The sequence below is a fragment of the Leopardus geoffroyi genome, chromosome D1, assembly GCF_018350155.1.
Source record: "Leopardus geoffroyi isolate Oge1 chromosome D1, O.geoffroyi_Oge1_pat1.0, whole genome shotgun sequence".
Lineage (NCBI taxonomy): Eukaryota > Metazoa > Chordata > Mammalia > Carnivora > Felidae > Leopardus > Leopardus geoffroyi.
The window spans coordinates 1,482,022-1,499,306 of NC_059329.1; the positions used below are offsets into that span (position 1 = coordinate 1,482,022).

General features: G+C 48.0%; 1 protein-coding gene and 2 long non-coding RNA genes across 17 annotated transcripts in view; 2 read left to right on the plus strand and 1 right to left on the minus strand.

Annotated features, from left to right (window-relative positions):
- Positions 1–5,058: 5,058 nt before the first annotated feature.
- LOC123602252 lies at positions 5,059–7,776 on the plus strand. The gene is made up of 2 exons (XR_006714425.1): positions 5,059–5,567; positions 5,836–7,776. It is a non-coding gene; the product is annotated as an uncharacterized LOC123602252 (long non-coding RNA).
- On the minus strand, positions 7,698–14,036 carry LOC123602253. Its single transcript, XR_006714426.1, has 2 exons — positions 13,880–14,036; positions 7,698–8,686 (listed from the first exon to the last, which is right to left on the minus strand). It is a non-coding gene; the product is annotated as an uncharacterized LOC123602253 (long non-coding RNA).
- A 63-nt stretch (positions 14,037–14,099) lies between these two features.
- Positions 14,100–17,285, plus strand: part of DYNC2H1 (dynein cytoplasmic 2 heavy chain 1) — a 347,379-nt gene continuing 344,193 nt past the window's right edge. For 11 of the 15 annotated variants that reach the window (XM_045486606.1, XM_045486612.1, XM_045486608.1 and 8 more), the window contains exon 1: positions 14,100–16,219. In XM_045486606.1, coding sequence (XP_045342562.1) covers positions 15,529–16,219 — 691 coding nt within the window. In that variant the 5' untranslated portion in view covers positions 14,100–15,528. The remainder of the gene's footprint in view (positions 16,220–17,285) is intronic. The other 4 variants (XM_045486619.1, XM_045486620.1, XM_045486617.1 and 1 more) reach the window with 3 other exon arrangements.

Below are 17,285 nucleotides of genomic sequence, written 5' to 3' on the forward strand. Positions count from 1 at the left end.
TTGGCCACCCAGGAGATCTGGTTTCCTTAGTGCCATCAGAATGCACACGTGACCCAAGCCCGGACAGGCAGTGCCAACCAGGGAGGTCTGGTCGCTTTTCGAGAGTTGTCCTTTTTCTAGACTCCAGCCACACGTACTTCAGTGTTTGTTCACTCTCTCAGTCTAATGTCTTCAAGATCCATCCACATGGGATTTCCCCCCGTCGTTAGGGTGAATAAATAACACTCTGATGTGATACACACACGCACAGAACTTTATCCATCTCTTGGTGGACACTTAGGTTATTTCCGTGTCTGGGCTCTTGTAGATAATGCTGCTGTGAGCATGGGGTGAGGACATCTTTATAAGTTAGTGGTTTTGTTACCTTTGTGAGTACACACCTGACCCTTGAATTGTGCCAGTCACTTCCCTGCAGGTGTTTTCTGTAAATACACCTGGGTACTGCAAATGTGTCTTCCTTCTTTTCTCTGGCTGACTTTGTTGTGAGAGCACAGTGATACATGTAACATACAAGGTACATGGTAACCGACTGTTGGTGTCACCTGTAAGGCTCTGGTCAGTAGCAGGCTCTTAACAGTAAAGTTTTCGGGGAGCCCAAAGTTACAAACAGATTTTCACCTGAGCATGGGGGTGCTGGTGCTTGTACCCCCACGTTGTTCACGGGTCAGCTGTATTCCCACAAGTGGAAGTGAGGCATCATATGGTAGTTTAAGTCTTTGAGGATTCGCTGTGTGCTTTTCCAGTCTGCAGTCCCACCAGCAGGGCACGAGGGTCCATCCTCCACCCCTGACAGTGTTTGTTCCCTCTCTTTGACGACGGCCTTGCTACCATGGCCATGCTACCATACGCGAGGTGATACCTCCTTGTGGATTTGCGATGCACTTCCCCGATGACTGGTGATGGAAAACTCCCTTCCTGTACCTGTTGGCCTTTCACATATTGAGTTGTTTCCTTGTCGAGTTGTAGGAGTTCTTTATATGTTTTGGATACTAACCCCTTATCAGGCATGTGGTTTGCGATTCTCCCCTTGGTTCTTTCACTTTATTGTTGTTTTTTTTGCTGTGCAGAAGTGTGATGTAGGCCACTTGTTGATTTTTGACTTTATTGCTTGTGCTTTAGATGCGACAGCCAAAAATCATCACCAAGACCACATCAAGGAGCTTTATTACTATGCATTCTTCTAAGAGTTTCATCATTTCTGCTCTTACATTTAAGTCTTTAATCCATTTTGAGTTAGCTTTTGTGAGTACTGTCAGATCAGGGTCCAGTTTTATTTCTTTACATGCGGATATACAGGTATCCCAGCACCATTTTTTGAAAAGACTGTCTTTTCTCCACTGAATAGTCTTTAAACAAGAGAGAACCCCTTTAAAAAAAATTTTTTTTAAAATGTGTATTCATTTCTTGAGAGAGAGAGAGAGAGAGAGAGAGTGGGGGAGGGGCAGAGAGAGAGGGAGACACAGAATCCAAAGCAGGCTCCAAGCTGTCAGCACAGAGCCCAACGCGGGGCTTGAACTCATGAACTGCGAGATCATGACCTGAGCCGAAGTCGGACACTTAACCGACTGAGCCACCCAGGAGCCCCAAGAGAACTCCTTTATAGACAACAATTACCAATGCTACTTCTAGACATAGGGAAGAAAATCCCCACCCCAGCCACCTGGAGAATTGACTGGATAGGATCTTGCATCTGTGGAATTCTCTGGAATAAAAATAATTGAAAGGCTGAGTCTGCATGGTATTCATTCAGTTTATGACTCACATAATATCTAATGATCACTTAAACCAGGAACTGTGCTGGGTTAGGGATAAAGGTAGGCATGACTCCTGCATTCATGAAACTTACAGTCCAGAGGGGAAAATATATGGGAAGCATTTGCATTTAAGAGAACTTTAGGAGCAAGGAATACGTCCAGTAACCTGTGCTTGTCAGTGGTGTGAAAGGGATGACAATGTCCAGGGTTCCAGCCTTCTCTGGTCAGTACCTACTGTCACTACCATCTACCTCCGTTGGCAGAATGGAGTATTCTGTCATCCCCCATTACTCACAGAAGGGGCAGACTGATTGCATCACTGCTCATGAATAGTACCCCCGCGTATGGTTACGTGGTTTTAATCTTTCCCATTGCTCACTAACCCATGGGCGGCACATGAATTCACAACTATTCACAATAATGGAGGGGTGATATGACACAGCAGTGCGGTTCTCTCTGTGTAGAATTTTTTAAATGAGAATAATGAGAAAGAAAGGGAAGCATGAAGCTTTACGTCAAGCAGAAACTCACGGGTGACTTCAGGTAAGATACAGAATTTCCTTTATTCTTCATTTCATCCAACCGTTAGGTAGAAAGCTATACAAAAAACAGCTGAATATCCATCTATAACAACAGTGGGTGTGTATTTATGCCAAATAGGGCGGTGAGGGAAGGACTGGGACTGAGCCATAGCTCTACTGGTGTCTAGTCAGCGTCTTGATTATACCTGCATCCCTTAGCTTTTGAAGGTTATAGAATCAAGTGATGAAAAAGATATTTTAAAATAGTTGTATTTGAATAAAGGCAGCCAAAATGGTCCACTGAAAGCTGTTAAGTTATTCCATACACAGTTTATTTTTTCTTAGCACTTCTTTAAAATAGGGCATTTACAGTTGCCAGAAAAAGAAGCAACACAAAAATTAAGTGATCGATAGGATGCCACGTACATGGTCCCAAGTCTACATCCTGTCCTTGCTATACATTAATGTCGATTTATTTTTATTTTTTATTTTTTTTAATGGCCATTTATTTTTGAGAGAGGGAGACAGAGAATCTGAAGCAGCCTTCAGGCCCTGAGTTGTCAGCACAGAGCCCGACACAGGGCTGGAACCCACGAACCATGAGATCATGACCTAAGCCAAAGTTGGATACTTAACCCAGTGAGCCACCCAACTGCCCCTTGTAACATTGATTTTTAAAACAACCTTGCCAGGGGTGGCTGGGTGGCTCAGTCAGTTAGGTGTTACACTCTTCTTGGTTTTGGGTTAGGTCATGATCTCACGGTTCGTGGGTTCGCGCCCTCCGTCGGGCTCTGTGCTGACAGCTCAGAGTCTGCAGCCTGCTTCAGATTCTCTGTCTCCCTCTCTCTGTCCTTGTCCTGCTCTGATGCTCTCTCTCAAAATAAATAGATAATAGAAAAAAAGAATGGAGCCTACTTAATAACAAATCATAATTGGTTCATTAATTGTGAGAAATAAACCATACTAACGTTAGATGTTAACAACAGTAGAGGGGCGCCTGGGTGGCTCAGTCGGTTGAGCGTCCGACTTCAGCTCAGGTCACGATCTCACGGTGCGTGAGTTCGAGCCCCGCGTCAGGCTCTGGGCTGATGGCTCAGAGCCTGGAGCCTGCTTCCAATTCTGTGTCTCCCTCTCTCTCTGCCCCTCCCCCATTCATGCTCTGTCTCTCTCAGTCTCAAAAATAAATAAACATTAAAAAAAAAAATTAAAAAAAAACAACAACAGTAGAAACTGCAATATATGGGAACTTTCTGTATTGCTGCCACTCCCTTTAAATCTGAAACTGCTCAAATGAAAAAAGTGTATTTTTAAAAGGGTCGAAGTGAACAGAAATAAGTAGATCAGCATTTAAAACTAGCAGAGTGCAGGAAAAAGTAGTAACTCGAGAGCCATCTAGGCCGGAACCCCTTAGGAAGGTTGGAATTCATAAAAATCTGTATGTGGGGTCGTAGGTAAAAAGCATTGTCTTGTACATCAGGTAGGCAACCCAGGAGGGCTCTGAGCTTGACATCTAACCAGGAAGACTAAGAGTGTTCAGGGGCCCTTGGCTGGCCTAGTCCATAGAGCATGCCGTACTTGATCTTGGGGTTGTGAATCTGGGCCCCACGTTGGGTGTAGAGATTACTTAAAAATGAAAATGGAAGTGCTCAGAAGGGAAATCATATTCAACTGGCCCCTGAGTTGCCTTCTGGTAGATGAATGTGTGTCCCGGATGAACACCAAGAGTTCCCAGAATTAAAACTACCGGCAAAGAGTGCATGGGTTTCGTGGCTTGCTGCAGAAAAGAGCTGCCTTCTTGGACGCGTAGTATAGTAGGCCAGAGTGGGTGCAAGCAGCTAGGACTTATGTGTGTTCTTAAAAGCATTTCTACAGTCTTAAGCATGGATGACTGTTGTGTTTTGTTACACTTTATACTCCCCCAAACCTAACGTGGGAAAGATGGCATAGTGGAAACGGTGTCTTAAAAGGAGAGCCACCAATGGGGTGCCTGGGTGGCTTGTAGGTTAAGTGTCCAACTTCAGCTCAGGTCATGATCTCACGGTTTGTGAGTTCGAGCCCCGCGTCGGGCTCTCTGCTGACAGCTCAGAGCCTGGAGCCTGCTTCAGATTCTGTGTGTGTGTGTGTGTGTCTCTCTTCTCCCCTCCTCACGCTCTATGTCTCTCAAAAATAAATAAATGTTAAAGGAAAAGGAAAAGAAAAGAAAAGAGAACCACCAACAGACTGATGGGCTTGCCTTTTAAAATTCTGCAACCGTGGATAAACCATCAAATCATGCTGTGACTCGTCTGTATGATAAAGTAACCATGTCTGCCGAATCAAGACGTCACAGCATTGGACTCTGGAGAAAGTGGGAAAATAAACATAAAGGTGCTAACAGAAGTGCCAAGGGGGGTGCACAATCATGTATCAGTTGGACTCCTTGGGGAACACTCAACAGAAGTCAAGTTCCACTCAGCTAGAAAGGGGCTCGATTTCAGGTCGTCCACAGAACCAAAGCCAGAAGGAAAAGGATGCATGTTAAAGGGGTGGTTTGCCCCTTTTTTCGATATTCCCACCCAAATTCTGGTAAGGGGGCTTTCCCTCTCGTACCACTACCACCCTTTCTGAATGTCAACAGCCCTGTCTTTGGTTCCAGGGATCTTAGCCATGTTCTCAGCCATTGAAAATCGGGTTGTGGACACAGGGCCGTTTGAATGGAACTGAGCGAATTCTTGGGCCATGGGTACGCATCGTGTCTTTGGATGATCCATAGGTGACTGGGGCGGGGGCGGGGGGGGGGGGACAGTTCCTGGAGGTCAGGGAAGACCAGTTCATGTGACTCTGCAGCAGAGGCCATGATTCCCGGAAGACAGGAAGTGGCCCGCATGCAATCTCAGACACTCACTGGGCAGGCGCGCTGCTCTGTGCTGCCGTTTCTGCTCTCCACCTGTTGTTCACAGAGCTACTCCCTTGCCTCCAGCCTCACAGGGACCCCCTCCGAAGCTGAGTCTTCCCCAGCTCTTGACCCCTTTCCTAGCCCAGATGACCTCCTGCTGCTACAGCATAGCAGATTTGTCAAGTAAAAAGCCAAAATCGACTGGTTTTCTTGGCATTTCTGCTTTTACAGGCATAATTCTCGAGACAATGAGAATGACCCTGACTATAACGGCCAGGAGCAAGCATGTGCAGACGAGAAAAGCACACACAAATTTTTTTCTCTCTACAGGCTAAAAAACCCAGAGAGTTCTCAGACAACCTTCAGTGAATTCTTCCCCGTTCCATAGCCCAAGGGCTCTATCTGCACGTCTTCTGGGTATAACCTACCTGTAGGCCCAGCTACATAATCCCTGGGGCCCAGAACAAAATGAAACTGCAAAATCCCTTGTCCAGAAAGTAGTGAGTGCTCTGGAGAGCATGAAACCCTTCTGAGCATGAGGCTCTGTGCGACTGCAGCCTGCATGCCGGGAGGCCAGCGCTGCACACACCTTAGAAGCCAGTCAGGGCCGACAGGTACATTGAACGGAGCTCAGGGTTTGTGTCACTGAGGACTGTGCTCACTAAAACTCCTTCTCTTACTTCAGAGACACCGCGAGATTACGTTCCCCACTGGCTCAGGCCGTCGGGAACTGCCATCACGGTCTCCTGTGTCAGACTTCACCCTACCTGCCAATCCGCCACATTCGAAGTCCTCTGGAGAGAATTCTGTCACCTGGGGGGCAGTGGAGCCACAAAATGGAGGACTTGATGCCTGAGTCATCATGTGGAAGGCTGCCTGCCAAATACCACAGTGAACTCCAGGATAAGTAAAATTTCTAGTATGTGAAGCCACTGAAATTGTGGGGTTTTTATTGGTAAACGCTGCCATACCTAGACTGTACATGTCAGGACAAGGCTATGTTACAGTTACATACAACACCAAAATCTCATTATCTTATAACAAAACCGCATTTCTTGCTTTCGATACACCATCAAGAACACTATACTCAGTGAACAGCTATCAGGGAGCGAGGCTGATAAAACTCCCTCCTGACTTCTGTTTCCGAGATCACCACGGGACTGGGAAAGAACGTGGTAAATGATACATCAGCTTTGAAGGTTTGTGTGCATACGTGACACGTCACTTCTGCTTACGTTTCAAAGAAATGGCCATGCTTATCTTTAAAAAGAGCAAAGAACCGCAATCCTACTTTGTGCCACAAAAGGGAAAATCCAGACACATTGGCGAATGAGAGCGAGGACTACCGTGTGAATTGACGTTGGTGCCTGGAAGAAGGGCACTGCCATACAGACACTTAAAATACGTCGTACAGAACAAGTCATTGGGCAGCAGGCTGGTCAGCGGGACAGCCCTTCTGTACCCTGGTAACATATTTAGTAAATCCGTCCCCAGTGGGACGTAGAAGGTAGACCAGGAGCCCAGTGAGACTCTAACTCAATGGGAAGTAGATGGAGGCAGTGACGCGTGTTAGATACTGTTATCTGCCCTTAGCAAGATACCGTAAGTGACAGCTCAGAGGAGAACTGCTTGGTTTTCTAGAAGACAAAGAAAGGTATTAAGGAATTCTGATCCAGGTCCTTTTAGGGTTAGAAAAGCGGACTGTCCCTAGACCCTCAGTAACAAGACTGTAAAGTGTTAAGTGACAAAGTTTCTAAAAGATCTCTGATTTAAAAAATGACACAATTTTTCCGCAAAGATGAGATTAAGGGTTCTAAGCTTAGTGTTTCAGAGAGCAGTCAGATAGTCCTTAGTCGAGAGAGAGGGGCACACACGTGAGGAGGCAAAAAGATACATCATCCTTGAGAGTTTTATACAGGAAGGAACTCGAGTGCGGAATTTACAATACGGGAACCAGAAGCACATATAGCAAAAAGGTCACCTTTTAAAGGTAATTGTTATTGTTAAGGAAACCATGGGCATGGATAAAAAGAAGACTTTGATCCTTAAAACAAGCAATCCCTCCGAGTGTCCCTGCAGGAAGCCCAGATAACTTATCTTTCTGGTTTACAGGTTGCCGCTGGGCCATAAGGAGCCATGTTTCAACCGGATACAAAAGACCGTATATCGCATGGAAATCTTAGATCCTTCTCTCTAGTCAGGGCCTGCCCCAGATGTGTTTCCATTGACTCTTAGCCCCATTCCAGGCAAGATCATTCAACACACAACAAGAGTGACTTTCCCTCGTTTCAGGGAGCAAGTTTCTTACTGGTGTAAAATCGCAAATTCCGTATTTTTTAGATGTCTTTAGGGACTATGGGTGCCAAGGTAATACTTGCAAAATGGGACTTGCAACTTGCTCTCTTATCCTTTAAATGTGTCTGGAGCTACCCTGCTGAGTAAAAGGATGCTGCTAATTTTGTGATGTTCTATTCTCATAGCAACCGGCGGTGACGTCAGAGGGCTATTTTATCACAGAAGTTATCCAAAAAAAGAAGGAGACAGTCCTGGCTTCCTTGCGCTTTATGCAACAATCATTTCACATCGATAAAAATGGAAACAGGAAATAAAAGACTCTAATAGCTTATGTGAACCTTTTTATGAATAGTTGCCATGGTATGAAAAAGCTTTCATTTTAGCACTGATTCGTTTGTATCAGTGGTTATGTATGTGTGTGTTTTTCAAATAGTATTACAGGACATTCAGTTACAAGCCTAAGCAAGATTAGATAAGCTAGGTCAGGCACACAGGAGAGAAAGCAGCATCAAAGCATTTAAAAGAATAATTAGCATCATTAGAGAATATTACCTATTACTTGTTTTGACATTTTTTTATCAAGAACCTTAAAACAGTAGGTTCACTAGCATACTTAATCACACTGAAAGGCAACATTGAAAGCACTAGCTTTGTTTGTCAGACAGATGACGGGCACCTAACTTGGTACAGGTGCAGATTTCAGGAAGACAGTGTCGTGTAAAGCAGCCTTGCGAATTCACACAGTCAAGTCAATTAGCGAACTGGCCCGGGGGTGTGGGCCGGGTGTGGGACAAGCCCTAACTGCAGCCCTCAGATGGGTGAGTTGAGCCACAGCAACAAAGACGCCAACAGCTCCACCGTTTAAGACATGATGTTTGTTTGCTTGCTCACACTAGGCGGTGGTCAAGGGTCAGCAGGAGACTCTGTTCTTTGTCATTAGAGCAGCCGCCATCTACAACTTTATTCCTTGCTGTGGCAGAAGAAAGAATGAGGGCAGGTTATTTTGTGCGGTCCAAGCGGTATTGTTTTCCTTACTTTGAAAGGTGTTGAGAAGGTGTGCAGTCACTGGGAAGGCTCTCAAACATTCTACAGCTCTCGTCCCCACAAGCCACATTTGCACTTACCTGTGCACTTGCGGCTAGATGTGACCATGTGACTTGCTTGGCCTAGAAAATGTGAATGGAACGGATGTGCAGAGACGGTCAGAGCCAGTAAGCGCTTTGCCATATGGTTTCTTGTCCCTCAATACCAAGAAGATACTTGTCAATTAAACTCTTACGGAAAGTAAATACAAACCAAACATCAAGAAGTAGAAACAATTTTTACCAAGAAGTATAAAAACATCACAAAACTATACTTAAAAAAAATTCTCTCGGGGCGCCTGGGTGGCGCAGTCGGTTAAGCGTCCGACTTCAGCCAGGTCACGATCTCGCGGTCCGTGAGTTCGAGTCCCGCGTCAGGCTCTGGACTGATGGCTCAGAGCCTGGAGCCTGTTTCCGATTCTGTGTCTCCCTCTCTCTCTGCCCCTCCCCCGTTCATGCTCTGTCTCTCTCTGTCCCAAAAATAAATAAACGTTGAAAAAAAAAAATTAAAAAAAAAAAAATTCTCTTGGGGCTCCTGGGTGGCTTAGTTGGTTAAGTGTCCAGCTTCAGCTCAGGTCATGATCTCACGGCTCCTGAGTTCGAGCCCCGCGTCAGGCTCTGTGCTGACAGCTCAGAGCCTGGAGCCTGCTTCAGATTCTGTGTCTCCCTCTCTGCCGCACCCTCACTCACACTGTCTCTCTCTCCCAAAAATAAACATTAAACAAATTTTAAAAAAGAGAATAGATTTAGTTTCTGCCATACCTCCCATAATTCTTACCATTAATATTATGTTGAAAATTAACTTTGATATTTAATTTTTAAAACATAATAAAGCACCAACATTGATAAATAGGATTTAAAATTTGATAGAAGAGTCAAATATTTCAATTATTCAGTCATGTCTGTACTTTTTTATAATGAAACACACACACAAGTATTATCCGCAAGGAACTCCACACCTTTCATCCTCCTCTAATGTCTGTTTCTGGTTCTCTCAGTGGAGACTGGGGAAAATCTTACCCACATTATCACGTTTCCGGCTCATTCTCCTACCTCCTCAACTCTGCCCAGGATTCGCTGGGGGCAGGAGGCGTGCAGACGAAAGGACTGTCCAGCTATGAGCCCCCTGCTTATGTATCTCCCCCTCCCTCCACGTGTCTCCAGTACACCTGACTGCAGGAGCATCTGGCTCCCTATTTGTCCCAGAAGTAGCGGCTAGCAATTTCTCAGGGACTTCAGAAACATTCAGAAAAAACAGAGTTCCTTGTCTTCCATAGGGACACATACACATGCAGAGAGGTGAGTAGATTTCAGTATGTGAGTTGATCATTGAGTGTCCTATTAGAGTGTACATTTCTCTCTGCTGGTGATTGAAATGTGTGAGGGCTATGCCCAAGAGTGAGTTTCAGCCTTTGTAAGTGTGAAGGCAAGGTTCTGAAATGACATCTCTCCAGTAGGTCCCCCCCAGCACGGTCTAAAAACACAAACGAGATGATTACTGCCTTACTACAAAAAATTGTCTGACAATCCCATGGTATTCTTTCTTTCCATTGGGTAAGTATAAAGAATATATTTAATAAAGGGAGCAATTAAAAAAAATTTTTAACATTTATTCATTTTTGAAAGGCAGAGACAGAGTGCGAATGGGGGAGGGGCAGAGAGAGAGGGAGACAGAAACAGAAGCAGGCTCCAGGCTCTGAGCTGTCAGCACAGAGCCCGACGCGGGGATTGAACTCACGGACCACGAGATCATGACCTGAGCTGAAGCCGGCCACCCGACCGACTGAGCCACCCAGGCGCCCTAAGGGAACAATTTTTATAACAAACATGATAAATAATTTACCCAATATTTGTCAAAGATAATGGATAAAACAGAAAAAGCCTGTTTTCCTGCAGTCACCACCGTAGAAAAGACGTAGATCCGTTAGAGATCATCTGGACCCCTGGGGGAACTTAAGACATCTCCAGGGGTTTGGGAGATCAAGCAATTTTCACAAGGTGGGACATTCTATGCCTCTTTAGCTGCTTGACATTTTCACCGGTGGTGCAAAAGCAAGGGTAGCTGAGGCAGGCTCAACTCGGAAGGGGCCCCAAGGTTTCTGCTCCCTGGTGGGTACACCCTGTGCAGCCCTCTGACCTTGAGATGGGGCGCCACGCCTGCAGACAGCATGGGCTGTCATTCCCACGCTTAATTTACTAATCTGTTGACTGAAAGTTCATAAAGGTCATCCACTGGGCCTGGTCTAATCAGGTGAACCCTTAAAAGGAATGAGCCTCTTTTCTGTTACAAGAGGTGTGATGGGAGAACTGATGGGTGGGAAAGTTCTCTGGCTGGCTCTGAAGCCAGACGTGAGGAATGTGGCGGCCTGCAACTGCTGAAAGGAACCTCCGTCGACAGCCAGCAAAGAAATGGGGAATGAGTCTCACAACTGCAAGGAACTTAATTCTGCCTCAATGGTCTGAACTTGGGAGAGGACCCCCAAGCTGCAGGGGAGAGCTCAGCCCGGCCCATGTCTTGATTTAAGCTACAGGAGATCCTTAGTGGACATCCATGTATGCAGTTTCCCCATTACTGACAAGCGGGACTTCACGCTAAAAGAGGTGTTATTTTAAGCTGCTAGCTTTGCAGTTCTTGGTGATGAAACACTGGAAAACTAATGCGGCTGCTAAAACTGCCAGCACCTTGGCCCAGATGGAGACTGGGGCACACAACTGTTCCAGAGGCCATCCGGTCTCCACCTCCATGCACGCACAGGAAGGGATCCCCGTTTCCCGGAAGAGTTCCTTAATAAAGGGGTAAAGATTACCATCTTGACCGAGTCCCAAAGCTTGAGGACAAGTCATTTCACGTCCTGGGTGATGAGATGAAGCACACACAAGGCACGCGGGCGGCTCAGTGACCCGCGATCTGCCTGCAGGAAGGAGGCTGGGCCTGGAGTCCTGATCAGAACCAGCAGCTGTATTCACATAAGGCCATTTATGGCAGAAAAGCTCTGGTTATCGAGACTGAGCCTTTAGCAGACATTTTTCTCAAAAATGCATTCTCTAATAAGGCTATCTCCTTAAAATTTATTTAAATTCTAGTTAGTTAACATATAGCGTAGTAATGGTTTCAGGAGTAGACTTCAATGATTCATCACTTACAACACCCAGTGTTCATCCCAACAAGGGCCCTTCTTAGTCCCCCATCATCCATCTAGCCCACCCCCCACCCTCTTCCCTCAATCAACCCTGTTTGTTCTCCAGTGGTAAGAGTCTCTTACGGTTTAAGGCTATTATTACAAGGAAAACAACTGCCAGTTTTCATTGCCGATGATAAAATTCAAGTTCGCATGCAAAAATTAGAAACTTGTACCCCAACGTTTACAGTAGCACTTTCAATAATAGCCAAATTATGGAAAGAGCCTAAATGTCCATCAACCGATGAATGGATAAAGACATTGTGGTTTATATACACAATGGAATACCACGTTGCAATGAGAAAGAATGAGATATGGCCCTTTGTAGCAACGTGGATGGAACTGGAGAGTGTTATGCTAAGTGAAATAAGTCACATAGAGAAGGTAGATACCATGTTTTCACCCTTATGTGGATCCTGAGAAACTTAACAGAAGTCCATGGGGGAGGGGAAGGAAAAAAAAAAAGAGGTTAGAGAGGGAGGGAGCCAAAACATAAGAGACTCTTAAAAGCTGAGAACTGAGGGTTGATGGGGGGTGGGAGGGAGGGGAGGGTGGGTGATGGGCATGGAGGAGGGCACCTGTTGGGAGGAGCACTGGGTGTTGCATGGAAACCAATTTGACAATAAATTTCATATTAAAAAAAAGAAATTAAAAAAATTAGAATTTTGGAAAAGTTACATTCTCTGTTGTAAACCTAACAACCTCTTCAGACATAGAGACTTGTGAGCTAAGTGGTATACTAATGCATGTGATTGTTTTAATATTGTGTTATGAAACGTATCAACATTTGAAAGATCCTCATAGCTCAGTGAACCAGTATTTTCCAAATGACCGATGTGTGATGCTATGAAACCGTGCCTAGGTAAAAAATCCATTCAGAGTACAAGATAACCAACGGCTTTGAACGTAGCTGAGTACGAAATGTTGAATCATTGCTATGGTTCCAGATTCCAAACGGCAACAGCCTTTAAGACACACCACTTCTGGAAGTTTAGTAACAACGGGTAATATTCACAAACACCCGAAAAGGCTGTTCAAGTTCTTTCCCATTTTCTGACTACATGTGAATGTAAGGCCGGTTTTCTCCATGCCCGTCAGTGGGACAAGGTACTGCAGGAGATGGAAAACACAGGCAGAGAGGGTCTGGTGGTCGCCTACTGAGAAATACATGAAAGAGATTTAAAAAAATGCAGGGGCACCTGGGTGGCTCAGGTCATGATCTCATATTTGGTGGGTTCAAGCCCCGCGTTGGGCTCTGTGTTGAACACTTATTCAGAGCCTGGAGCCTGCTTCCGATTCTGTCTCCCTCTCTCTCTGCCCCTGCTTCTTTGTGTGGAGAATTATAATTATTTTCATAAAAACCTGTCATTTATTTTAACAAGTCATGGGCTTTTCATTTTTAAACAGGTGAATACCTATGTTTAAAAAGTCTCAGTTTTCATGACTATTAATTTCACAACTAAATACTGATAGAAATAATGAAAAAAAAACATTTTTGGAATCTTCAGTAATTTTTTTTTTAATGTTTATTTATTTTTGACAGAGAGAGACAGAGTATGAGCGGGGGAGGGGCAGAGAGAGAGGGAGACACAGAATCCAAAGCAGGCTCCAGGCCCTGAGCTGTCAGCACAGAGCCCGATGTGGGGCTCGAACTCACAGACCTGAGCCGAAGTCGGATGCTCAACTGACTGAGCCACCCAGGCGCCCCTTCAGTAATTTTTTTATAGTACAAAGAAGAACTGATGTTTGAAAAATACAAATATAGAACAAAATCAGGAAATTTTAGCTCAGAAAGGTCCTGTCCCTTGTCCTCCACTTCACATTTCATGCTACCTGCTAGCCAACTACTAAACCAATGTCCTACATAAAATTAAAAAAAATGGGGGTGCATAGGTAGCTCAGTTAGTTGGGTGCCCAACTCTTGGCTTGGGATCAAGCTCCACGTTGGGCTCCATGCTGCGGGTTCGGAGCCTGCTTGAGCTTCTCTCTCCCTCATGCTCTCATAATAAACATAAAAACAAAAGAAAACAAAACCCCAAACAAACAAATAGCACCCTACTGCTGAGATCAGTTACTCTATTGATTAGAGTGGCTTACGTTACTCTAAAAAAACAGACCCACATAAATATAATGTGAAATGGCTCAAACACAGTGAAGGTTATTTCTTGCTTACTTAACAGCTGCTAGCTTTACTCCACACGGAGCCAGGAGCCCTGAGGCCCTACTGGTTTGTGGTTCGGTCATCTCTTATGGCTTTGTTGTCTGTATCCAGCTGGCCAAAGATGAAGGTGCACTCCCTTCTTTGAAACTCCCCTTGTCAATGGCACACATTGCTTCTGGCCGCATTCTGCTGATGAGAGTTACATTACGGCCACACCTGGCTAGTTCTTTTTTTTTTTTTTTTTTTTTTTTTGAAGTTTATTTATTTTTGAGAGAGACAGAGACAGCATGAGCACAGCATGAGCAAGGGGCAGGGGAGGGGCAGAAAGAGAGAGAGAGAACCAAACATTCTCTGCATTAGCAGCACAGAGCCCAACGCAGGCTGGAACTCACTGAACTGTGAGATCATGATCAGAGTCAAACCAAGAGTGGGACGCCCAACTGAGAGTGGGGTGCCCTGGTAGTAGCTACTTAGCTGTGGCTGGAGACAATGGATACTGGTGGATAGCTGGCTGCGTACCACTGTGGCGTCGTGCCTAGAGATGGGTTTGGAGTTGGAGCTCGATATGAATCTTGGTTCTACAGCTAATCATTTCTGTGGCTTTGTATAAGTTACTTATCTCTGAGATTCCTTCCTCCTTTTTGAAGCTTCAGGAGTACAGGGACCTTTCCACTCTATGCCTAATTCTAGGTACAGAGCAGTGAGCAAGACACACAAAATTCCTATCCTCACAGGGTTTACGCGTCAGCTGGAGTTTCTATGTTTCTGGACATCCGGGTTAAACTACACTCAAATACTCCAATTTCCTATCTGGTGGAAGTCCAAAGCCCACCCAAGAGTCCCACAAGTTTCTGGAAGGGTAGCAATGGTAGGATCTCAACTGCTTTCCTGACTCCTGTCGCTACACCTGCTGCCTTTACATTTACCACGTCGTCATGGATGCTAAATCCAACCGTTTCTGTTTCCAGCAAAACAACTCCTCCAGACCAAGCACTTGTGAGTAGTGGTGACTTTCCTGAAGACCCTGTGAAGGGTCATAACGCCCGCTGCAGAGCGGGTATCTCTGTATCCATACCAGCCATTTTCGCTTTCAAAATCCTTTTTTGGCTAGTCAGTCACCTTGGGTTCTTGTCTGGATTTTTTCCCCATTCGGTGACCAGAATCCCAATTCATGGACGCCTCTCTCCCACCATCTGGCACAGCAGTTCAGCTGTCTTTAGTTCGCACTTCCTAATCTTAAACAAGATGCTCAGCAGATCAGAAGACCTTCTTTGCAATGATAAAATAATATAGTTTTAGCAGGAAGTTGTGACTCCTGAATGCAAAAAAAAAAAAAAAAAAAATCCGTAACCTATTTAAGTTCCCGAGGATAAAGCCAGCAAAATGCTTTCCGGGCAGGGCCCATGTCTCCGGGGCCCAGTGTTCTTGGAAGATAATTTCTGGATTCACAAAACCGGGATCAGCGAGCAGCAGTATCGGAGTTCACAATGACGCCACGGCGTAGAAAACGATAACGCCCCACGTCCTGTATTTCTCCAGGATTCGGCTGTGCTTGTTTTAAGATTAGCCAGCTGGTGTCACAGGTGGCCGCAAGCTCAGGTCCCGACCGCGCCGAAAACCTCTACGTTTTCCTGAAGTTCGTTAATAAAGAGGGGTGGGAAATGGGCAACACAGAGAGGGGAGGGGTAGATGCAACAAGCGAGTTACCGCTGCACTCCACCACTCGTTCTCGGCCTCCTCGGAAAGCGACTTTTAAGGGAGCGTCCCTCCAAGCGCGGCGGCCGGCGGCTGCAGGTGCAGCGGAGGCCCCGCGGCCCAGCCCTCCGAAATCCGGGGCGCGCGACTTCACTGAGGACCGCGTGAATCGCTTCCAACGGCTTCCGGCTTTTGCGACCGGAAAGCTTTACCTACCTTTCCCGACGAGCAGCCGCAAGGCGCGGAAGCGACGGCGGCCTCCCAGCGCGGCGCGTGCGCGCACCCGCGCGTTAACGTCCACGGCGCGCGCGCGGCCCGCGCCGACGTCGGGTCCCGTCGCCATAGCGACTGGCCCTGGCAACCGCGAAGCCGAGCGGGCCGGCGGCGGGCGGTGTGAGCCGAGCTGCGCCGGTCGGGTGGCGGCCCCCGGACCCCGCGTGTCCCCGCGTCTTGACCGCCGCCATGGCGGGAGGGGCCCGGGACGTTCGGAAGGCCTTCCTCCTCACCACCACGCAGAACTACTTCGGCCTCCTGCCGGAGCCCTGCGACCAGCCGCGGGCGGACGGCTGCCCAGAGGTCAACAACTTTCTGGACGACGGCAACCAGATGCTCCTCAGGGTGCAGCGCTCGGACGCCGGCGTCACCTTCTCCAACTCGGTACGGGCCCCGCGCCTCCGCCGCCGCGCCTCCGCCCCGCAGGCCCGGCCGAGGTCGTGGGCCTCATCCGCCTGCGTCCGCGGGTCGTCCCCCTCCCCGCCTCCCTGAGAGCCCGGGAGTCTCTACCCGCCCCCCGTCCCCATGCCTCCCCGCTTCCCCAGAGACCCCGACTGTCTCTACCCGCCCCTCCCCGCCTCTCCCCAGAGCCTCGCTGTCCCCGCTCCCTCCACCCCCCCAGCCCTGCTGTCCCCCTCATCCCCCCAGCCCTGCTGCCTTCCTCATCCCCCCCAGCCCTGCTGTCTCCCTCACCCCCCCCAGCCCTGCTGTCTCCCTCATCCCCCCAGCCCTGCTGTCTCCCTCATCCCCCCAGCCCTGCTGTCTCCCTCATCCCCCCAGCCCTGCTGTCCCCCTCATCCCCCCAGCCCTGCTGCCTTCCTCATCCCCCCCCAGCCCTGCTGTCTCCCTCATCCCCCCAGCCCTGCTGTCTCCCTCATTCCCCCCAGCCCTGCTGCCTTCCTCATCCCCCCCAGCCCTGCTGTCTCCCTCACCCCCCAGCCCTGCTGTCTCCCTCATCCCCCCAGCCCTGCTGTCTCCCTCATCCCCCCAGCCCTGCTGTTCCCCTCATCCCCCCAGCCCTGCTGCCTTCCTCATCCCCCCCCCCCAGCCCTGCTGTCTCCCTCATCCCCCCAGCCCTGCTGTGTCCCTCATCCCCCCCAGCCCTGCTGTCCCCCTCATCCCCCCAGCCCTGCTGGCCCCCTCATCCCCCCCAGCCCTGCTGTCTCCCTCACCCCCCCCAGCCCTGCTGTCTCCCTCATCCCCCCAGCCCTGCTGTCCCCCTCATCCCCTCAGCCCTGCTGTCTCCCTCACCACCCCCTCAACCCTGCTGTCTCCCTCATCCCCCCCAGCCCTGCTGTCTCCCTCACCCCCCCAGCCCTGCTGTCTCCCTCATCCCCCCAGCCCTGCTGTCCCCCTCTTCCCCCCCCACCAGCCGCCTCCCTCATTCCCCCCAGCCCTGCTGTCCCCCTCATCCCCCCAGCCCTGCTGCCTCCCTCATCCCCACTCAGCC